This window comes from Mus pahari, chromosome 3 (assembly GCF_900095145.1).
Source record: "Mus pahari chromosome 3, PAHARI_EIJ_v1.1, whole genome shotgun sequence".
In the NCBI taxonomy this organism is placed as follows: domain Eukaryota; kingdom Metazoa; phylum Chordata; class Mammalia; order Rodentia; family Muridae; genus Mus; species Mus pahari.
In genome coordinates, this window is record NC_034592.1 from 20,744,590 (window position 1) to 20,768,639 (window position 24,050).

The 24,050-nt window shown below is 49.0% G+C and overlaps 1 protein-coding gene across 3 annotated transcripts; it reads right to left on the bottom strand.

The window, feature by feature from the left end:
• Positions 1-5,083: 5,083 nt before the first annotated feature.
• Positions 5,084-23,665, bottom strand: Zbtb43 (zinc finger and BTB domain containing 43). Of its 3 annotated transcripts, XM_021193947.2 has the most exons (4): positions 23,577-23,665; positions 19,176-19,236; positions 16,555-16,643; positions 5,084-9,279 (listed from the first exon to the last, which is right to left on the bottom strand). In XM_021193947.2, exons 3-4 carry the CDS (start codon positions 16,637-16,639, stop codon positions 7,853-7,855), a joined length of 1,512 nt encoding a protein of 503 aa, XP_021049606.1. In that variant the 5' UTR covers positions 16,640-16,643; positions 19,176-19,236; positions 23,577-23,665; the 3' UTR covers positions 5,084-7,852. The 3 variants fall into 3 exon arrangements, with proteins under 3 accessions (XP_021049606.1, XP_029392560.1, XP_029392561.1); XM_029536700.1 differs by lacking the exon at positions 16,555-16,643; XM_029536701.1 differs by lacking the exons at positions 16,555-16,643; positions 19,176-19,236 and having other exon boundaries at positions 23,577-23,651.
• Between the last annotated feature and the right edge of the window lie 385 nt (positions 23,666-24,050).

Here is a 24,050-nt window from a genome sequence, read left to right on the forward strand (position 1 = left end):
TTTTTTTTAATTAAAACAAAACAAAAAAGGTTATGAGAGCAGGCATGGTGGCCCATGCCTTTAACCCCAGCACTTGGGAGGCAGAGGCAGGCAGATCTCTGAGTTCAAGGCCCAACCTGGTCTACAGAGTGAGTTCCAGGGTAGCCAGGGCTACACAGAGAAACCCTGTTTTGAAAAACAAAACAAAAACAGTGCATGTAACTGGTAGATGACTACTTCACAGCTCATCTGTACTTAGAAAAGATAAATAAAAATAGCAGCATGTATTAGTTGTGAGTCAGGACTGTGCTGGGGTGGCCTTTCAGAGATGACTAGTGTGGCTTCTCAGGTGTGGTGGCACACACAGGCAATCCCAGCTACTGGATACAGAGGCAGGATTAGAGAAGGTTCAAGGCCAGCCAGGCAGCTTGGCGAGATTCCGTCTCAAAATGCCAAGGGGATGGGGATGCTCTTTGGTAGGGGCACTTTTCTAGACTGTATCAGGCCCAGGGGTTGATCTCTAACTCCAAGATCAATCAATCAATAACAAAGACTGCTCATGTTCCTGTTGTCCTGCCAGGGCCATGGGTGAAGGAGGATGAGGAGTGGGTGACCTCTAAAGAGTGCAGTTCAGTGACAAGTGCCACCACAGGCTGCCGCTCAAAATGCAATGGGATCACTGAAAGTGGTATGGACTTTGGGGGCCCTTGCAGAGTGGGGTGATAGGAAAGAACCTTCTAGAAGGACAAAGCCTAGGGAAGGGTGACGGAAGAGGGGGTGAGCAGGGCAAACTATCCCTGCAAGGACCAAGAGAAGCCAGCCGAAGGGAAGCAATGAAGGTCAGGCAAGTGGGCTGGCTTGGAGGCAGCAGGAGGAGCCAGGGTGTCAGCTGGGGCAGGGTGTGATGTCAAGTGCAGCTTGCCCTGCAGCAGCAGAATCAGCACTGCTTGGAAAAAGACATTTTGGAGCAGTCCAGGCTGGGAGACAGGTACAGAAGAGAGACTGTTTGGAACTCATGAATGTCCTGGGGCCCAACAATGCAGAGGGCTAAGCAGGGTTGGTTAGCACTGACCTGGTGATAACCACACTTGATAGGTAAGTCTGTGACCTTTGATCTCTTGATACCAGCAGGTTGTGGGTTTTCTCTGGACACTCTGAACCCTTGGCTGGGAGTTTCTGGATGAAAGGTGACTAAGGTAGAAGGCCAGTGGTACACAAGCCACAGGCTTCCCAGGTTGCAATAGGGCAAGCTGTGTGTGTGTGTGTGTGTGTGCATGCTAGAATGCGTGCTTGAGTGTATGTCCTACAGGGGCCAGAGGTCATCCTTAGGTAGCTTTCAGGAGCTCCCCACCTTGTTGTCTTCCTTTATAGGACAGCCTGCAGGAATTGGTTGGGTCTCTACTTCCACCATGCAGAGTGAACTCAAGTTTTCAGATTTGGTGACAAGGACCTTTAGCGCTGGGCCATCTCCGGGGCTCCACCACGCTCCTCGAGACAGGTTCTATCACTGGAACTTGGGACTCCCTGGGCAGCCTTCTCTGGGCCAGTCAGCAGCCCAGAGTTCCTGTCCCTGCACCCCCGTTGTTTCCGTTGCAGATATGCCACCACACCCAGCTTCCCACTGAAGCCCTAGAACAGCAAGCACTTTTGACTGGGTTACCTTCCCAGCTCAGGGTCAGGCTACTGAGCCCCTTGTTTTTGATTCTCTCAAGTCCGTGTCCTGCCTTGCAAGGCTGGGGACTCAGTCCTTGTTATCAGAGTGAGAGAGGAATTATTGGTCCTGGCCAGGGAGTAGGCTAATTGGTAGACTGAGCCCTGGAAAGCAAGCTGAAAGGGAAGGACTGCTGATGTCTCAAGTCTTACTTCTCCTTGGATGGCAGAGTTCAGCAACTTAAGGAGGACCCACTGTGACCCACTGCACCTCAGCACCAGGAGGGTCATGTCCAGAGCGAGGCCTCAGTACTCTGGTGTGGGTCACCTTCACAAATCTCACCCTTTGTATGTTTAATTTTGGTGCTGGCTAAACAAGTAATCTACCACTGACTTATGTCCCCCTTGTACAAGAGAACGGCTTAAAACAGCTTCTCTCTTGAGGGAGACAAGCCCTCCCTATCAGAGTCTACGTTATCAGTCTTTCCTGTTACCTTCAGTGGCCTGGAAGGCAGCTCTACCCCACAATCCAAGCGCTTCACACATTAAGCATGGTAGGGACTTGGAGCCAATTGTATTCAGTGACCGCAATGCTCTTAGGCAAAAGTGGCTATGGTGTTCAGTGGCTTGAGTAGCCATTAAAAAAAAAAAAAAAAAAGCCAGGAGCCAGGCATGGTGGCTCCTATCTGTAAAGTCAGTATTTGGGACCAAGTGGCTTTGGGAATTGAAGGCCAGCCTGAATCCTGAGGGACTGCCAGCCTGTTTACAGACCTAACATCCATCCATCATGACCGGAGTCCCCAGTGGTTGAGGGTCTTTTTAGAGAACCCTAATAAGTGAAATTTTATCACAGCATTGCTGGCCCCAAAGTAACAGGATGGGCAGTTCTGGAGGGAGCTTTGAGTTTCCATTCATCAAGGTTAGCTGCAGTATTTGGCAGGCTAGAACCCTCAGGGGAGTAACTACTATCTTATTAGGTTATAAATACATTTAATAGCTTTGGTACTCGCTTAGCTTCTTATTCTGGAGAATTGAAGAAGAAAAAAAAAATAGAACTCATGATCGCTTGAGGCTGAGTGTAAAGTCACTATTTTTAAACTGTAGGTTTACCTGCAGTATTGATTCTGAATGTTCGCCCACCCAGGACAGCTCCATCTCTACAGCTATCTATGTGCAAGGCTCAGCTGGCCCATCATCTGCTCAGAAGAAATTAAAAGCGGGCCTAGATTTGAAACTCAAATTGTTTCCTGTTGACCTAAACTAGACCAAGTCTTTCAAAGAAAGCCCAGAGGCTCCTCCAGCTGCCCCCATCCCCACCTCTGTGCTTTCTCACAAAAGGACAGCACTTTCATTCACTCACATTCAAACAGGCCTTTGTTTAGTTTTATAGAATCCAGGAACCTCTCAAGCTAAGAGCTGTACCAGTGAGACACACCCAGCACGAGAGAGGCCTCTTTCTTCATGTAGCTGCCTGAGAGCGAGCATGGCTAGTCATTTACCTCATGACTGTGGGTTTGAGCTTACCTCGTTTCCAGCTGCCGAGACCCCTGGCTTCATGGGGCTGTATGGACCTTCCAGCCACCAGGACTGTCTCGAGGAATGCTTTGGTGGCTTGGTGGGAAGCAGTCCCCCGCTGACTAAGAAGGGAGCTAAATAAACCTGCACAGGTGCTTCGAGTTCCATCTGTTCCTTCGCACCTACCCCCTTCTGTTCCCACTCCTGCCACCCCATCTCCTCCCTGTGCTCATGTGCTACTGCCTCTAAGAGGCTGCCACCCTGGGGTGGGGGTGTTGTATGCTGTGTGGCTGTTCCTCAGTGACCTCTGCTGCAGTGTTGTCCACCCTGTCTCAAGGAAGGGGTGGCAAGGGGACCAGAATGGGTCACCACAATGCAGACGCAGTGCTGTTTGCCCGTGGTCAGAATGAACAGGCCTCTATTTCAAAACGAGGCTAGAGGCTAGCCAGGGTCTTCTGAAGGCCTTCCCCACCTAGAGACCGTTAAGTGAGCCTAGGCAATCCAATCCGGAGCTGGCTTTCAAATCAGCAACAGGGCGCTGGGGGTGGGGATGCCTCACAACAAACAGTGGTAACAGAAGGTTTGTGTGGGAAGATGGGCTAAAACAAGCAGTGTCTGTGGTAATGAGCTGTTGTTAGGAAGTATGTGGGGCCTCCGAAGCAGGCTGCTGCTTTTCCAGGGCTGGGCTTTTCGGGGAGAAGGGATGCAGGAAGGCAAAGAAAGGACCCAACTGAGGCACATGGGGACACTACAGAGCACAGAAGCCCACTAGTGTGTGTGGAGTCCCAGTGAGAAGCAGCCAACAGGGCGGTAAAGCACCTGGGGGCTGGCAAAAAGCAGGGAGATGGGTCCAATATGGAACTGGAAGGGACAAGACGAGGGTGCGGTACTAAAGCTTACTGTCTGGATCTGTGGCCTTAGAGGGGCGATGGTCCACTGCCAACCTGCACCAAGGGAGTGGTAAAGTCCCTTGGCTTCCCTATCACACCCCTCCCACCTGCATCTTTGATGGCTCCTGACCATGAGCCAAAGGCCAAGGGGCCAGCCAGCCTCTTCCCCGTGGGAGGACGGAGCCAGGGAACACTAGTGGCAGGTGGGTTTGGAGGAGATAACCATTGGCAGCCATTCCTGAGATCAGGCACTCATGACACCTGTGAATGGCCTGTGTCGTCTTTATGTACTGAAAGGTGTTGACACAACTTTAATATCATACTACAAAAGCCAGAACCAAAACATGAGTGAAAACAACACAACTTTGTACAAAACGGACAGGTTAACATTTATTAAAACTTGTCATACAAAAGGACATGGTCTCTTCTATAAGAAGAAAATATTAAACGGTAACATTCAATTAAAACCACGCTGTACATTGAAGACAGCAATTCTAGAAAGAACTATTTAACTTCTAAAACAGGGGTGGTTCACAAAGTATCCATGATATGCACCTAATGACAATCTGCTTATCATCCCATAGTTCTGTGGCCTAACAGTCACCTGACTTGCATAAATAAAATAAATTTCTGGAAGGAACATTGGGACCCTCATAAAAGTTAAGGAGGCAGCAGCAACTGACATGACACAGGCTTCAAGCAACGTTTAAAAAGAAAAAAAAAAATCACATTTGCAACCGGTGTTCCAGCATCTTCCCACAGGGCATTATCAGTAGAGGTTTGCAAACTAGTACCTTTAAATATATAACTAATAGAGAGAGAACAAAAAGAAAAACAAAACCCAAAACAACCCAGGATTCATTGGATAAAGTTAAGTTCTATGAGCCGGGCGTGGTGGCGCACGCCTTTAATCCCAGCACTCGGGAGGCAGAGGCAGGCGGATTTCTGAGTTCGAGGCCAGTCTGGTCTACGAAGTGAGTTCCAGGACAGCCAGGGCTAAACAGAGAAACCCTGTCTCAAAAAACCAAAAAAAAAAAAAAAAAAAAAAAGTTAGTTCTATGGGTCAAAGCCGCCTAGTTCCCAGGAGGCCAAGGACAGTCTGGCTCGTGGCCCTCAGCATTTCCAAAGCATCTGAGAATTTAGGGGAGCAACCGCATCTGTGGGTGCAGCAAAGCTCCACCCTGACCTTGGGGACTCGGCCCCAGTACACCTCTTCCAGAATGTTCAACTTCTCAGGGTACGTCACCCACAGTAGCACGTAGATTTCCCAACAGCTAAAAGCCCGCCCAGGGTCAGAGTGGTTCAGGAAATTCCTCCTGCCATGGAAGGGAGCCTATAGGGCAGGCTCTAAAGATGTAGATGGAGGAGGTGAGAACAGAAATCCCAGGTCATGGGTCAGGGCTCAGGAGAGCACAAGGCAAACCACAGCACAAGAGGAGCTCCTGTGACATGTGCATCCCAAACTGAAGGCATGTGCCTGCAGATTATGAAATGCAACCAGCAGGGCCTTGAAGCCCTTTGTACTCGGACTGGAGAAAAGCAGCCAAGGCTCAGAGTGGAGACATACACTGTGCTGGTGGGCCACTGACCGAATCCCTGAAACACTGGGCAGTGCTGCCCACGACTAGACTAGTCAAGCTCTTCTGGAAGGGTGAGGATTTATTTCCTAAGGCAGTGGTGAGGGGAGAGGCTGGTACTGTAACAGGGCAGGCTGCCAGAAAGGCTCTCTACTGGGAAAAGCAGGTCAGCAGCCTCACTTTAACCTTCTGGACCACAGACACCCCACCTTCTCACAGGGTCTGCCACACTCCAACTGAATGAAAGCTTTGTCAGCAAAGGCCTCAACTCTTGTATGAACAGACTTCAATGGGAGACAGCTCATGGATCTGTCCAACAGGCAGAACACGAGGGCTGCTTCTGACAACAGAGCAGCTTAACGGCCTCAGTGTAGAAATATTAAGAAGCCAAACCCACTTCATCCTCACCAAACTCAGGGTCATCCGGAAACCCACTGGCCTCTAATGCTCGAAGGGTAGGAGGCACGTGAGTGTGACTGTACATCTCTATTCACCTCTCAGGGACAGGGACAGAGCAGCTGACTGGCAGACACTGGAAGATCATCTGAATGTAGCAAACCACTGGAGGTAATACCTAGTTTCTAGGTTTTAAAAAACAAAACAACCCTATATCTATACTTATAATAAAGTTTTAATACAAAGTGCTTTTATATGCCAAGACTGATACAGTGTTTGTAAATAGATCCCTGTTTTGTAATCTTGATCACAAACATTTACTGGCGAGTCCATATTTCCTTTCCTCTTTCCAGACAAAGGTCAAAGGTACATCCTTCGTGTCAGAGCCTGGAGATCAGAGGCTTTTGTCAGAAATGTCTGTCATGTTAGAGAAAGCCAAACTTACAAATGAAACCGATGATCACAGAGGAGCAAAACCCTGCCCTACTATCTAGATCTGTCTGACACAGCCTAGAGCCGAGGGAGTCTGCTGAGGGGGTGGCCTGTGGGCGCGTCTGGCCGGCAGTCTTGACTGTCAAGATTCAAGTTCCTGCTGGAGTTTCCTCAATGATGGTGGTGTGAGCTGACATAAACCTTTTCCTCCCTAAGCTGCTTTGGTCAGTAAAGCAAAGCACACTATATCCCTACCCAGCAAGACCATGCAGAACAGACCTCAAGGGCAGCCTTGTCCTTGCAGAGGTGGTGTGTGTATGTGTGTGTGTGTGCATAAACTACTGGGACTTGTAAATGCAGCTTTCTCTGCGACTGGGGCACATGAGTGTGTAGATGATGTCACTTAATGTAGGGCTCCTTTCCCCTTTGAAGCCACAAAGAACTGACGATATTGCTCAGCGCACCCTCTAACAGAGCACTGTCCACACCAGTGTTTTTAGGATTCCTTTGTCAAGCCTTCTGTATATAAGTTGCTGCCTCTCATTCACTGAGTCTGGGAACCTCTTGCTCACGGGGAACCCTTAGCCATACATTCTGGCTTAGTCTCAGGAGCTGTGGTCCCTGGCTGCCCTTTGGGGAAGCACCATGATCTAAGGCAGGGGAGCCACAGGTCACTGCTAGCCAGCACTGTCATGTGACACTGCAAACTGGTCGTCTCCTGCCATTAAATGAGGGATGCGTAGGACAACACACCAACTAGAAACACCTATCTCGGCACCCATAGACTTAACCAAGTAGAATTAAACATAAAATTGTGCCTTATCCAGAGTCTGTAGCATGGTGACAGTGTCTCCTGCTTCGGACTCAGAAGCTCCGCCTAACATCACACAGCTTTAGCTAGACCCTTTAGAACATATGAAAGCAGACAAAACGGGAGCTCTGCTGACAGCTCAGCCCAGGAGTCCTTGCTGTAGCCTTGAGGGGAGCAGCATCCAGTGATGCAGCTACCAAAGCGAAGCCCAGAAGCCCTGTAGCTACCAGGAGAGAACAAAATGCAACAAGACCTCAGGACAATGGTGACAGGCGGCCACTGCTGCCTGGGCAGGACTGGATTAGATTCTGCCACCCAGTCCCCTGCCTTAGCCACTGCTGGCCGGAAGGGCTGTCTTGCCAGCTGGGCACTGGGTGAACTTAGCCCCATCATCCATTTAGGCCAGGATGAGAACATACAGATTTAAGAAATTAAATCTTTTAATTGGCCTACTTAGAACTGGTCTTTCAGAAATATCTTTCTTTTTTTTTTTTTTTAAGCCTCTCTCATAATAGCAAGTGGCACGCATCATCTGTGCCCAGATTTGCATTAATTACCATAGTTTATTTTTACGCATGCCACTCAAGGGCCAGACCCTATTTTTAGTTAGCCTCAGTTGTATTCTGCTCAGCCTTTGCAGCTTCATAGGACTTGGTACACGAAGTCACATGCCTGTGAAAACTGTCCCTCCACATAAATCTCTTTGCACAGATATTACACTCGTAGGGCTTTATGCCTGTATGAATTTTCATGTGGCCCACGAGATGGTGCTTCATTTTGAATTTCTTACCACAGACACTACAGCCATACGGGCGAAGACCGAGGTGCATGCTCATGTGTCGATCTCGCTGACTTTTGTGCGTGAAACTTTTCCCACACTGACAAGGGTACAGCTTGTCAGTGGCCGAGAATCCTAAGTGGGACGCCTCTTCTTTTATCCCCATCGCCATTTCAATATTCTCACTGTAGCCTGCGGCAAGGGCGGCCTCCTGTTTGTGTCCAATTAGATTCCCACCCAACTTTTCTCCAGAGAACTCTTCCATGGAGGAGCCGTAGAAGTCCACCTGTTCGTCATAGCTGCTGCCTTCTGCTTGCTCGTCAAACTCTACTTCCACTTTCTTTTCCACAATTTGGAACTCCTCCTCTGCTCCCGAAGGCTGGGCAGCGTGATCCGTCTGCATGGTATTGACGGACTCGGTGACCTGGTGCTCGTCGTAGGCTGCGTGAACATCCATACCGTCCCACGCCTGTTCCAGGCGCTCAGGCTTCACGTGGATCCAGCGCCTATGAGCCATGATGCTGGGCTTGCTATACAGAGGCCGGGTGTAGTGGAACTCAGTGCTGTCATTGGTCCCCTCCTCCCCGTCCTGGCTGGCCATCTCTGTGCTCAGTCGGTCGTGCTCAGTGGACGAGTTACTGGGCAAATACTCGTGCTCGGTGACCTGAGATGATAGCTCGTCTTTGGTGCTCTCCTCTTCATTCTCGCCATCTCTCAGTTCCTGGGCTTTGGGGAAATCAGTGTGGCCCCCAGAGCCCAGCTCAAAGCTCTCCACCAGGCCGTTGTAGTTACTGCTACTGGGAGACTGGTGGTCACTGCCGTGGTTCAGCTTCTGACACAGGACTGTGGGGTTTCCCTCCAGAACTTCGGTACACTTGTCTACCACGTGCCACATCTGGAGGAAGCTGGCCGCTGTTAAGTAACTAACAATTTCTGGAGCAGGCATGACAAGGCGTCCTGTGTAGCTAAATAAAAGAATGTTCTCAAACACTCTTGGGTTCATCACATCAGGCAAAACAATTCTCCTACTGTTTTTCAGGAGTACTTGATCACAAAAGTAGGGTGAACTGGCAGCAAGAACGGCTTTGTGTGCCTGGAAAATGTGGCCTTGGACAACAATGGAGACGTCACATAACTGTCCTTGCTGGCGCTGCTGGTTTAGTTTCTGCAGAATGGTGCTGGAAAAATCTGGAAACTCTACTTGAAAAGAGTTCGTTCCAGGCTCCATTTCATCACCAATCTTGTTTAGTGCTGCAAGAGAAGGAGAGTTAGTACCAACCCCAGCCTCCAAGAAGCCCATCTACCCCCTCGCCCAGCACTGAAAACACCAAGACAAGTTCCCAAGCTCCATCAAGTCCCCTCGCCTCTGAGCACTCATCCATGGGCAGCAGTCCCCTGAGATCGGCCTGTAGGAGTTGAGGGTCCCCAAAGTAAAAGCACCCCCTGCCCAGCAACTCTCCATTTGGCCCTGTTTGTCAGTGAGGTGACAGAATCTATAGTGAATATATCTCCAAGCATATAAATTCTCTCAGCAAAACAAACCACTGCTAATTAAAACAAACACGAATCTTATCAAAATAACTCAACGATCATCCCTGGCCTCCCCACATTTACCAAAACTAGAGGAAGGAACAACAGTACTGTGTGTGGGGTGGAGCTGGGGAAGAGAGCATGCTTAGCATGTATGGCTCTCTAAGCTCCACCTTCATATACACTCCAAAAGGGAAAACAAAAGAACTGAATTGTGGGAAGACAGAAATGCCCATGCTAAGGTTCTTTGACAGGAATGAACCAGGTCACAGTCCCACAAGAACGGGACAAGTGCTTGGTTCCCCAGGGCCCAGGTAAAAGGATGGGTCTGGCATCTAATGGCTGCAATCCCTAATGCTTCGGGGTGAAGACAGGAGGATCCCCTCACGGCAGCTCTTGACCAGCCAGTCTAGACAATCTAGTTAGCTCCATATTCAAAAAATAAAGCAGAGGACAAAAGGATGACCTATGGCTTCCACACACAAGCTCGTACATGTACACATGTACAGACTCAAAAGGTGGCGATGGACTTGAGTTCAGGAAGAACAGAGGGAGACAGTGCTGCAGTCACACAGTCGGGAAAGTGAGAGGCTTGGTCCTTTAGCACCAGGATTCACTGCTGCTGAGCGGTGCAGTCACTCTTGGAGATTAGCTCCGTGAGAGCTCCTGACATGAGCAAAGCGAGGTTTTCCATCTGGTTGTTTCTATACTGCTCAAAGGCTTATAGACCTACTAGGAAGTTGCTACTGTCCCTGCTACTAGACTTAGAAAACAGTAAGGACAAGACAGCCTGTGCTGCTGCTGGAAACATCTGCTGAACACTGCGTGAGACAGTTCTACACAGGACCGGCTCCCGTGTCTTGAAGTCCTGCTGGTTCCTCCAACTCTGCAGTGAATTAACATCCACAGAAACACCCAGAACAAGGGCTGGGGAGATGGCTCAGAGGGGAAAAGTATTCCTCTGCAAAGTATGAGGCTGGGAGTTCAGATCCCTGGAGCAAGCTGGCAGGCTGGCTAATGGGTGGGCTCCTGGGTAAGTGAGGGAAGGCTCAGATTGCAGGTGAGAATGACCAGAGACACTTGGCATCAATTGCTGGCTACCACACGAGTGCATACATGAACACACACTCCCCCCACCACCTATCATTGCCACGTATCACCTTGATCTAATACTATAAACCAATCACCAATAAATACCAAGCTTTCTAAGTAACATATAAAGAGCCAGACAATTCAAACAAAGATCAAAAGCTATTGCTCTTTAAAGAAGTTAGCTTATGATTATTTTTAATGTGAGCGTGTAGAGGTAGGACCCTGTGTGCAGGCTGACCAGGGGTCAGCTTTAATCTGCTTCTCAGGGGCTTCCACTTGTGATTTTAAGACAACCTCCAGGCTGGCTAGCCATCAAGTTCCAAAAGCTCCCCCCCACCCCCACCCCCACCTCCCAGGTGCTGGAACTGCAAGCACATAGCCCTGCTCCAGCTGTTTATGTGAGTGCTGGGGACTGAACTCTGGTTCTCCCCACTCCAGCTGTTCATGTAAGTGCTGGGGAATGAACTCTGGTCCTCGTGTTTGCTGGGCAGTTCACCAACTGAGCCATCATCCACAGTAGTTCTTAAAAATCTTCCTTATAACCCTTGTCCCTCAGAAGTCATGCTTGAGACAGGGAAGATGACAAGAAACTGAGGTGTTCTTAACAGTCACTTGTTCTTTTTTTTTTTTTTTTTTTTAAGATTTATTTATTATATGTAAGTATACTGGAGCTGTCTTCAGACACCCCAGAAGAAGGGGTCAGATCTCATTAAGGATGGTTGTGAGCCACCGTGAAGTTGCTGGGAACTGAACTCAGGACCCCCGGAAGAGTAGTCAGTGCTCTTAACTGCTGAGCCATCTCTCCAGCCCAATCACTTGTTCTTAACAAGTCTGGCACATCACTCTCTCTCCCTACTCATCCCCTGTAGTCCCGGCTAACCTGAAGCTCTGTAGACCAAGCACAGAGACGCACGTGCCTCTGCCTCCTGGGTGCTGAGTGCACCCACCACCAGGCCTCTCCCCTTCCTCTTCTTCTCCCAGGGCTTTGCACCAGGTGAGTGTCTGCCTCTGAGCTCCAGAGCAGCCCCCTCCCTTAGTCCTTCCAATTATTCTGCAAATGCAGAGCTTGCTGTTCTCAGTTAAGTCAGTTATTTCAAGCTTCCAACGTAGAGAGATAAAACCAGGTCAGTGTTAACTCCAAAGGCCTCAGGGGGTTTTTCTATCACCCTGCCTCCTCTAAGGAGACTAGCAGCTGGGCCAATCATTAATAATGTTTAGATAAACCATGCTTTTATGGACAAAGTATTACTTTATGGTTTTATATATCCCCAAACATTGCATAATAACAGAGCATGCAACTGTTTAGGTGCCTAGTCTGTAAATGGGAAGCTGACGGAGAATCTGCATGGTGGACTGGTGTCTGTAAACTCTGTGTGGAGAGCCTCTGGGTAGCTCTCCCCACTGTAGAACACTGGTTTGGAAAGGGCAAGAACAGAGCTCGCGCAGAAGCTAGAGTGCAGCATCACAATAGCTGCCGTGATGGCAGAATTGCTACTTGGAGGACAGACCCCCTTCAAGATGGACTCTGGACTCTACATGACAAGTGCCTCTCCGTCCGTCAGGTTACAGCACCGTAAGAGAGGAGAGGGTGGAGGTGGCAGACTTTAGTCACTACCCCTAGATTCAAACAGTACAAAATCCAGGCCATGGGTGGAAACAAGACATTCTAAACATTACATACTCGACTGTCTCTTCTTTTCATGGTCAATCTAACAGCATTGGTCAGGAGATCACCAGTGCAGGGAAGTGGATACACTCTAAGATATGCTAAAGAGGCTGGGCCTGGTGGCGCANGCCTTTAATCCCAGCACTCGGGAGGCAGGGGCAGGCGGATTTCTGAGTTCGAGGCCAGCCTGGTCTACAGAGTGAGTTCCAGGACAGCCAGGGCTACACAGAGAAACCCTGTCTCGAAAACAAAACAAAACGATATGCTAAAGAGATGGGAAGAATAATTACCCTTTATTGAGACAATATACCCAGCACAAAGCTCCTCCCTCATGGCGGCTCGCAGAATTTCAAACACAGCCCACCTACTTTTCTACCTTCCTGTCTCACCAACACTGCCTAAATGCAAAGCTCGCTTGCCCAGAGCCCCAGCTCTCTTCCTCTTTTCTTATCCATCACCTTCTGTCCAGCAGCTCCCAGGACTCCTTTCTTTTTTTTTCTTTTTTTTGAGACAGGGTTTCTCTGTGTAGCCCTGGCTGTTCTGGAACTCACTCTGTAGACCCGGCTGGCCTTGAACTCAGAAATCCGCCTGCCTCTGCCTCCCGAGTGCTTGGATTAAAGGCGTGCGCTACCATGCCCAGCTATACTTTGTCTTCTTGATGAGAGAATTTTATGGCAATCCAGGAAGCTCAAGGAACCTTTTACTAGAATGGATGAGAATAAGGCCAGGTAGACAAAGTCGTAGAAGCTGGGCAGTGGTGGCACACGCCTTTAATCCCAGCACTCGGGAGGCAGAGGCAGGCGGGTTTCTGAGTTCGAGGCCAGCCTGGTCTACAAAGTGAGTTCCAGGACAGTCAGGGCTACACAGAGAAACCCTGTCTCAAATAAAGACAAAAAAGAAGANGAAGAAGAAGAAGAAGAAGAAGAAGAAGAAGAAGAAGAAGAAGAAGAAGAAGAAGAAGAAGAAGAAGAAGAAGAAGAAGAAGAAGAAGAAGAAGAAGACGACGACAAAGTATGCTAACTGGAACCCCTGTTGGATGGCTACACTGTTGGTTCTACAATGCTGCTGTAGTTAATGCATCTGAACTCACAGTTAATTCAAAGTTGGGCACAGAGGGCACCTGTAAGGCCAGCATGGAAGCCTAGGTAGGACTGAGTTTGAGGCCCACTTGGGTTCATAGTAAGACTGCCTTGAATAAACAACAGTTAACTGAAGATCACATATTTCACCACACAGGGTCAAAGTAAGTATGAGATAGGCCATGCTTGTTTAGCTGTATCAAGGTGGTACTGACCCTGTCTCTCAGGATTGATGTGGCCTTCCTCCATACTTAATCTCTGAACTTGTAAACACACTCAGAAGTGGCTACAGCCTGTTTAAACTACAGATGCTGTTTCAATTAGCTGAGAAGAACATCAGTTCCAGGATTCACTGAAAGCCAAGAAAGCAGCTGCATGCAGAATACGGGGGAGGAGGAAGATTATCCTCCTTACGGGGTTACATCAGGCAGAGGGGACAAATACTCCAGCATGTCACTCACAGCAAACCCTGAAACACCTTGAGAAGCCAGGGTGGGGTTGCATGTGAGTCCTGCCACTATAAAGTTTGAGGCACCGGACATCAAGACAGGCTCTCATTCTTCTCACATAACAGGCGTTTACTAAAGTTATCCAAGTGATACGAAAAATGAGCTGAGCTCTGAGATCCTGAGCTGTGAGCCACAGGCTTTAAGATACCAGATACTCCTGACCAGCAACTTAACTTCCTGCCCCTGGCAATCCTGGCAGAGCAGTACCGATCTTCAGAGAAGCAGTAACATCGCATCTGTCTGCTAGAGGCAGTGTCCTAGTTAGGTTTTGTTGCCTCTGCAGCCCAGACTCAGCAGAGAGGAGATACCTGAATCAGACTGGCCTGTGGCTGTGGGGCAGTGCCTGGGTTACTAACTGCTGTAGGAGGGCCGGCCTACTGTAGGGTAGCTGCATCCCTAGGCAAAAAGTCTTGGGCTGTGTAAGTAACTACAAGATTGTAAGCCTGTAGAGCCAGTAAGAGTGAACCAATAAGCATAAGCAGTTTTCCACAGTTCCTGCCCTGTGTTCCCTTCCTGGTTGGGGGTGTGACCTGGTAGTGTAAGCTTTCTTCCCACATCACATTTAGACAGGATTTTGTCACAGCAACAGAATGAAATGATACTACAATACTGAATCTCAGCATTGAACATGAGGGCTGAGGCAGCCCCAAGTATCTCAGATTAGGTGCTGGGAGGAGAATGTGTTGTTGGACTAAGGAAAGAGGAAGTCTCAAGTTGGGGCTAATTGCAAGGCCTCATCAAATATAGTCTAGGTTTGACAAATAAAAATACTATGTCTGGAAAACAGTGATGGGATTTACAGAATTGGAGGGGAGAGAAGCCATGGCACCATCACAAAAAGAAAAAAACATAGAGAGACCATACATGTTTGGTATTTGCATATCATATTACTATAAATAACTTGAACTGAGTGCATACAAAGCCAGGTGGGTGAAAAGAACAGACAGATTCCAAAACGCATTTCTCCATAGAGCAAGACCCTCATGACCAGGCCTCAGCAACAGCAGAGTGCCTGCCTGCCTGCCTCCATGTGGGAGACACCTGGTTCCAAGCCCAGCACACCTCCCCCTGCCCATAAACCAAGGAAAACTACAAGGGACCTTTCCTCACCCACTAAGATGGCACGAAAAACATGAGATGTGGTGTCCCGTGGGAAGCAGAACCCTGTACACATGCTGGTAGGCCTGGATCGCATAAAAGCTGCGGAAACGGGGGCTGGGAGTCTCGGACAGACAAGGTTACAGACCAGCAATCCTACTCTCAAGCATGCTCGACAGAAGAGAACACAAAATGTCCACACTAAAGCTCATACACCCATTATCAGTATCATAGAAAAAGCCCCAAGCAGAAACAATTAAAACAATATTGAGGACCGATTACAAAACTACAGCACATTTATCTAAAAGATTACCTGGCAAGAAGAAAGCACAGGGTAACCTGGAGGGCCGGGAACCCTGGGGAGAAACCAGGGCAAAAAAGCTGCTGGTCCAGACCGCAGCAAGCTCTGGGTTTTACAATTGGCATAATAAAGAACAAGAGAAAGGAGGAGGAAGAGACTGGGGGGTGGAGGAAGGGCGTGGGGGGAGGGCAGGGGAGGAGGAGGGCGGGACAGGGCAGAAGAGAATGAGAGTATAGGAAGGGATGGGGGTGGGGGTGGGGGGGAAGCTAACTCAGAAGTCCACATCTCTAACACACCATTACAAGACAGTTCAACACACACACAGGGCATCAGCGGCTGCCAGAAGCTAGAGTAGACAAAAGCAGGGCACGGGTACAACGGTCTCTCCAGCCACGACGGCCTACACACACCTTTGGTCCCAGCAGAGGCCGATGTAGGCAGAGCTCTGATTTGAGGCTAGCCTGGACTATAAAGCAAATTCTAGGACAGAGAAACCCTGTCTCAACTCCGCCCCAGCCTAAAAAAGAACTGGGTATCTTGTAGGAAGATCAGAAATTCTACAATTCAGTTGTGGAGAAGGATATGCATAAATATGTGAATATACTAAAAAAGACCTCTGAATGCTAAATGGGCTTAAGATAATAGGGGCTAAGCCCAGGGCTTCACACAAGTTAGGCAAGCATTCCCAGGCTTCATCTCCAGCCTGTAAACTGTTTTTATTAAATTATTTTACAGAATAATGCAAGGTAAATTGAGGTACCAATGTCCAGTTATTTTCTGTTTGAAAACATCTGCTCAGTTTTACTTTGTGAAAGCCTCACACACACCCCCTCCCCCGACCTCAGCATCCTGAGTGCTGGGTTACAGTGCATGCCACTACACCCAACTGCCAGTGCCAACTGTGAAGGTTTGTCATCGGGTATTGTTCGCTGTTCTACCATTTTGGAGTAGGAAATACCTTGTCTGGGTAGCCATGGCTATCAACACAGTGACAGATAGGACAAAAGTGGTAATGGAGGGAGCTGCTGACACCCCCTAGCACGTGATTGAGGGAGGGTCCAGGACCATTGAGGGGCTTCAGCTATTTCTCCCTCATGCCCCACCCCTCACTCCCTTAGAGAAGTATAGGAGGTGAGAGGGGACTCCATAAGGCTGCTTCCTAGAGGTCACCAGCCATGCTGGAGTGGAGCTTACCCATGTCCTGTAAGGAGCCCCTCACCCACGCTCTGTAAGGAAGCCCGATACACTCACTGGTTCGACAAGTTGGACTTTGATGGAATCGTACTTTGCTCTGTCCTTGGTGCCCTATCTGGGATGAATAAACGTTTGTTCGCATCTCCCTAGGAAAAGTTAATACAACACTGGGTAACTAGGAAAATGTTATCATTAATACACATACAAGTATGCACACAAACACAATTGCCTCACAGTATCTACCTGTGGGAGTCGGTTCTAGGACTACCCCTCAAATATAAAAAAATCTGTGGATGCTCAAGCCCTCTGAAGAAAATGATGTGTATTCACATGCTCTTGTCTTCAAGAATATTTTGAACTATCTCAAGATCATTCATACTTCTTGACAGGCTGTGTAAGCAGTGTCAGACTGCACTGATTAGGGGACGGCAAGAAAGTCTATACAGGAGCAATACAGTTACCTTGAATGCAAGTACTCTTGGAGGCCAGAAGCTGGTACTAGATCCTAGGAGCTGGAGTTCTGGGCAGCTACCCAACACGGGTGCTGGGCATTGAACTCCTCTCTCTGAGTCACTGAACCATCTTTCTGGCCCTTCCTAAACATTTCCAATCTGTGACGGGCAGCCTCCTCTGTCCACAGACAGAGAAGCAGCTTGTGTATAAAATGTTTCACACAGACACTGCACCACACTCTATACACACTAGCACTTTATCATCTCCACCTCATTCGGTACTGCTCGCAACAACCCTTGATAGTTACTGTGACAAGACCAAGAGGCCAACCTATTTGCCTAAGGTCATCTCCTAGGAAGTGGTGAGACTTAAGACAAAGCACACATCCAGGCCAGTCAGAGTCTGGAGGTGGGCGCAGTAAGACAGAACCGAAGGCAAGCACCAGTGATTCACTAATGATTTAAATAATCCTGGCTTTGAAACAAGGTCTCACTCTGCTGTTCAGGATAGCTTCAAACTTGGGGCAATCCTCTTGCCTCAGCCTCTTGAGTGATGAGATTACAAGGCATGTGCTACCAGACCAGCTAATTTAGATTATGAGCAAACCATTAATAATCTTCAGGGCATTTGTCAACATTAGACTTCAATGAGCAAGCAATTTTTTTTTGGGGGGGGGAGGTGGGCGGCAGTTTGAGACAGGGTTTCTCTGTATAGCCCTGGCTGTTCTGGAACTCACTCTGTAGACCAGGCTGGCCTCAAGCTCAGAAATCCACCTGCCTCTGCCTCCCAAGTGCTGGGATTAAAGGTGTTCGCCACCACGCCCAGCACTTCTTTTAAACTACGCCAATTCCAACTCATTCATCATTCATAGCTTTATGCCTCCCCCACTCCCTACCCCCCCAGGCTTTCTCTGTGCAGCCCTGGCTGTCCTGGAACTCTGTAGACCAGGCTGGCCTTGAACTCAGAAATCTGCCTGCCTCTGGCATTAAAAAATGTGCACTAGCAGCACCAAGCTGCTATTACATGGCTTTTTAAAGCTGAAGATAAGAGCTGGTGCTAGGGCTCAGTGAGTAATGGAGCCTGCTGCCAAGCCTGAGTTCAATCCCCACGACCCACCCACATGGTGGATGGAGAACTGGCTTTCCCAAGTTGTCTTCTGCTTCCACATGTGGTGGGCACAGGCCCATCACACACAAAGTAAATAAAAGTGTAATAAAAATTAAAAATAAAAGCAAAATAATGCAGAAGGCAAAGGGCCTTGTACTGAAGACTCCCTTGAAGACTGCCTCCATCACCCTGCCATGCGGAGCAGCAGGCACCGTTTATTCTTCAGCTAAGAAAGTTATGTATCACATCTCAGACACCCATCTCAACAGGGACTAAACACCTAAAAGAGCAGAGACTGTGACGAAGCAGGGAGGCAGACCTACCAACTCCTGTACTGAAACCCTCCAGGGATGTCTTTAATTGGAACATATGGTAATTTGCATGCTCACTGTAGAAGGCACATGTAAGCACAGTAAATGTTGCTTTAGGAAATTTAAAGTCTGGCACAAATGTAGAAAATACCAACACACTGTGCCTACCAAAATCTTCTTGTTAGTCAAATGCCTTGCATCCACAAAACAGCCTGTAACCCTGCACCCTAGAGCCTCAACATCCTACTGGGTTCAGAGAATAAGCGGAAGCTCACAAGGCAAGGCCTGCTCAGGCCACAGCAGCAGTCGGGGGAGTGGAGGGGGGGGCCTTAGAAGGTTTAACTCCAACTCTAATTAATACTTTTCTAAGTAAAAAAAACTCATTTGGCAGAAACTTCTGTCTGAAGTTAAGGGCCTCGTTAATGTAAAGTACTCTAGTGAGAAGCCTTAAAACACACAGCATTTCTTCCTCAGAGGACTCTTCTGATCTGATGCGCACCTTGGCAAGGGGTTAGAGAATGGCTAGGAGCACTGGCTGCTCTTTCAGAGGACCCAGGTTCAATTCCCAGCACCTACATGACAACTCTCAACCATTTCCAGTCCTAGGTGATCTGATGGCAATTTCTGGCCTCTGTGAGCACCAGGCACATATATGTTGTACAGGCACACATGATGGCAAAATATCCCGACAAACAAACAAAGTTTTTGAGTTAAAAAAAAACTTGAAAAACTACATTGTTTTTGCTGATAGAAAATTATTACAACACATAGTCCTAAAAATACATTACTAGTAAATGTGTAGCTTACCCAAGAGCAAAACTGTATTCCCAGGATAATGTTCCTTATGCCATGGCCATCAAAGAGTAGTCTGAATGGATAGAAAGAGAATGCATTTCTCAGTTTTGTTTTAAATTAAATCAAACTCAGTTCTGAAAGGAAAAATCACATTGAAAACTTAAGGTGCTGGGTTTGAGATTGCTCACTGGTTAAGAGTTCTTGCTGTTCTTCCGGAGGACCCGAGTTCAGTCCCCAGGACCCATGTCAGGTGACTGACAACGGCCTAGAACTCCAGCTTCAGGGTATCCAACTCCTCCTGGTCTCCGTAGGTACCCAATACACATGGCATACATGCACATACTCACATACGCAAATAAAAATAAGCCTTATAAAAAAGGGGAACTTATGTGTGCACGTGCTTCCCTGATGAGCAGTATGGGGAGCAGACAGTGAGTCAGGCTCCTGCGGGCTAGTCAGAGTAACCCCAGACTCCAGGGTCAGCCTGGGCTACACTGCACAACTCTAGCAAAGCAAAACTGCTAACTAGGAACTCTCATTCTAGAAGCTCTTGGCTTTTGCTTCTGTAGTTTTTTTTTTTTTTTTTTTTGGTTTTTTCGAGACAGGGTTTCTCTGTATAGCCCTGGCTGTCCTGGAACTCACTTTGTAGACCAGGCTAGCCTCGAACTCAGAAATCCGCCTGCCTCTGCCTCCCAAGTGCTGGGATTAAAGGCGTGCACCACCACGCCTTCTTGTAGTATTTTTAAATAAAGTCTTATTACACACTAACTTGTGTTCCTGTGTTACACCAGCCCTGGAGCTGGCGCACACGGAGGTAGGAAGACAACTTGTCCTCTCCTTCCACCACTTGGGTGCTGGGGATCAAACCCGGGCTATCAAACTGGCCAGTGTGAGCAGGGCCAGGCCATTTTGTACCACTCCCCCATCTTGGCTGAACTGTGAGACAATTCCTGAACTAAAGTGATGTGCTTCTATAGATTCTTTTTTTGTTTTGTTTTGCTTTGTTTTGTTTTCCGAGACAGGGTTTCTCTGTATAGCCCTGGCTGTCCTGAAACTCACTTTGTAGATCAGGCTGGCCTCGAACTCAGAAATCTGCCTGCCTCTGCCTCCCAAGTGCTGGAATTAAAGGCGTGCGCCACGACGTCCGGCTGCTTCTATAGATTCTTGCCTTCCTGCCTGGTCAAACCCAGGAATGGCCGGCCAGGAAAGATGCTTATTGATTACCTAAAGGTCTTAGTTACAAGTGACTACTCATCCTTTACCCCCAGCAACAACCAACTCCAGAGCCAAAGAACAGAGCCAAAGAGAAACTTGTCAATTTCCATCCCTCCTCAGCTCCTCTACACCACTAAGGGACCATCTGCCACAGTTCTCCTCCTCTCCTTACACCACTAAGGGACCGTCTGCCACAGTTCTCATGCTCTCCTCAGACCCTGCCACACTAGTGTCTACATTATCTGTGCGGTTCATCACTCTTCTAGAACATGTCACCCTAAAGAATAATCTGCCTCAGTGGTTCTCCCCGTAGATCTCCAAACCTTTCATAACGGCGTGGAACCCTGAAGAAGGCTCCCTGAAGTAGGTTGCTTCTGGGGACTTCTCCCTGTTCCAGCTCTGGCCTCCATTTCCCACCAGTTTGCTCAGTGGCCCATCCATTTCTTGCCCCTTTCCCAAAACCTCAACACTGGGCCAGAGTGTTCTGGTCAGGTGCTGCTGCCTTTAAAGCAGCTGAGTCTAAGGACACTTACTTTCCTCAGTTTACTGCTAATGATATATGTCACACCCCTGGAAGGGAGGGACTTCTGCTAGGGAGGGAAACCGAGGCAGCATGTTGTCTAAGTCTGTAAGAATTTTGGGGCTCAGCCGGGCGTGGTGGCGCACGCCTTTAATCCCAGCACTCGGGAGGCAGAGGCAGGCGGATTTCTGAGTTCGAGGCCAGCCTGGTCTANAAAGTGAGTTCCAGGACAGCCAGGGCTATACAGAGAATTTTGGGGCTCACTCTGAGGGTTCTGGTGAGCTAACTAGGTTAGCTAAGCAGCCCCGTGGGAGCACTCAACTCCTTACAGTTCAGAAGGTCAGATGGAGCTGGCAGCCATACAGAAAACACCCAGCTCTTGGGAGGTGGAAGTACCCTGGGCCACACCAGACAGGATGTATGTCGCAGTTTTAACAGCTGTGGCTACTGAGGTCATGACTGGAGCACTCTTGGCACGATGAATGTTTCTGATGACACAAAGGATGACTCCACTTGGAACAACTATGGACACAACTCTGAAGCAGACAGTATTCAAAGAGCAGGGCTCGGATTGTCTCGGAAAGCCATCCCATTCCTGGGCACTTTAACTGATGGAACTTTATGTTTTTCCGATTTTAAGACCAATCGAATGTGCAGATTTTATTCTTTAAACCTCTAAGTCTAAGTGTTTTTAACTGGAATGAAGAAGCACAATGCTGGGGATGAATTCTGTCCAGGCAGTGTTTCTTTTCTTGGTGAAAAGAAAACACTTGATGGCCTCAAGAGTCAATGAAACACAACAATAAGTCAACTGTTAGGCCTATGACAAAGCTTGACGCAGGCATGCAGGCAAAAGTCTCTAATTCCAGCATTCAGGAGGTAGAGGCAAGAGTACCACAGGGTCTGAGGCCAGCCTGTCTGCTGTATAGAGAGATCTTGTCTCAAAAAACCAAACCAAACCAAACCAAGGCCAGGCGTGGTGGCACAGGTCCCAGCACTTGGGAGGTAGATTTCTGAGTTCGAGGCCAGCCTGGTCTACAGAGTGAGTTCCAGGACAGCCAGGGCTACACAGAGAAAATCTATCTTGAAAAGGCAAAAACCAAAACTAAACCAACCAAAGAAAATAAAAAACCAAATGCTGGGAAAATGACCTTAAGTCTGGTAAGTTTTATAAAACAGAAACAAACAAAACAAAATCCCCCCCCCCCCAAAAAAAAAGGCCTAACCTGAGAAAAAAGACCAGACCACTTTCTACTCTAATAAAGGAGTATTTTTCCAGCTTTCCAAGCTCGTTGGCATGTCAAAGGGAATGTGTTTCTCAAACTGCCCCTCAGTAGATCTCTGCATTGACTCCAGAGGGGGGAGGGAAGGAGGGAGGGAGGGGAAACTGCAGCCACAGACTGAAAGTAACTCCACCTCAGCGGAACAGCCTGCTGTGTGAAGGGCTTGGCTTGCATCTCAACAAGGGATCCAGCTAAATGTTGCAAACCGCAGTTAGTTATGTTGGCACTGCAGCATTCACACTGCTGTGCACAAACCATTTCTAGAATGTTCTTTCCATCTCTTAAAACTCTGTATCCACTGAACGGCTCAGGCACTTGATAAATTATGTTTCCTGTCCTGTCTATTCCAGATACTCCACTCCAAAAGTTTCAGTGTTCGAGACAATACTTTGGAAACAAGCCGGGAATGAATTCCTATTAGGTTTCTAAGTTAGTCCTTCACTAAGCTGCTCCTAGAACTCTGCTACCGTGCTATGTTAAGGGTCTCAGAGGCAGGTGAAAGTCTGGTCCTTCCTAAGCCTGGAGATGCTGGCCTGGTTAAACAGGGGCAGCTGCAAACAGCCCTGGAGGCCACCTGGGGTTTCTGCAAAGAGCAGAGAGTTGTGGAGACCTGGGCACACCACTGCCTAGATCCCGAGATGGGCCTTCACTGTGAAGGCAGTAGCTCCTGACACTGTTAGGTTTGGTGACACTTGTCAGATCTGAGACCAGACTGTGATCGGGTCACTGGTAATGGTGCCCGGCCAGGGGAGTTTCACAGGGTCATGAGTCACCTTCCATGGCTCAGAGGTCCAGGCAAGGCCCGCCCCGCCTAAACAAACTCAGCTGGGAGGGAGGGAGGGAGGGAGAGAGACAGAGAGAGAGACAAACAGTCAGACGGCAAATAAGTCTGTGACATTCGGGCCCTGAACCAGAGGGCGGCCCTAGAGAGGGCAGAAGCAGAGTCAAAAAACACCGAGGCAAGGGAGGAGACAGAGGTAAAGGCAAAGTCCAAAGGCTGTCACCACCAGAGATGCAAAGTGTAAACTCCAGCTGACAAGAGGCCAGGTGAGGCCAAAAAACAGGTGACAACGGTCTGACAAAGAGGCGAAACTCAGAGCAGCGAGGTTCTCCTTCGCGGCGTCGGTTCGCGCGTGGGTGGCTCGACCCCGAGGTCGCCCCGGAGGCGGATTCTCCAAGAGCTCCAGCCGGCGGCGCACCTGCCGCGGGGTGACCTTGGCCCGGAGGTCGCCCGGGAGGCGGCAGGACACTAAGCCCGGGCGCCGGGGCTTCGGAGTCACTCGCGCCGTCCCGCATCACGGCCGTCGGAGGGAGAGCAGTGTCCCGTGTCGCGGACACTCGTGACCCCGACCGTGACCTCCCGCGCGAGCGCCCAGCCTCCCCACCCCGCAGTACCTTCAGACGGCTCCGCGCCCGTAGCTCCAGCCTACCGGAGCGTCCCCGTTGCCGTACCAAGGCCTTATTCTCCACCGCCACCGCGGGGACAACTTCCGCCCGAGCCTCTCGCCCCTCGGATACGCTTTCTGATCCCGCCCCCGAAACTGCCAGTGCTTCCGGAGGCGTGTCGCCGACGCTGGGGTGTGCGCATGCTCCAGGAGTCCTTTCGGGGCGGGTCTTCAGGAGAGCACGCTCAGGGGACTGGCGTCTGCGCAATGGTCTCCAAGAGTGAAATTCGTAGCTCTGCAACTGGAACCCGTGGTGGAAGACTGACTCTTTAATTCATACGCTAACCTCAACAGGCGAACTATGGTAAACGAACGCTCACCCCCCGACACCACCAAAAAACAAAAAGTAATAAAATATCTTTTCTTTCTTTTTTCTTTTTTTTGTTATTCAAGACAGGGTTTCTCTGTGTAGTCCTGGCTGTCC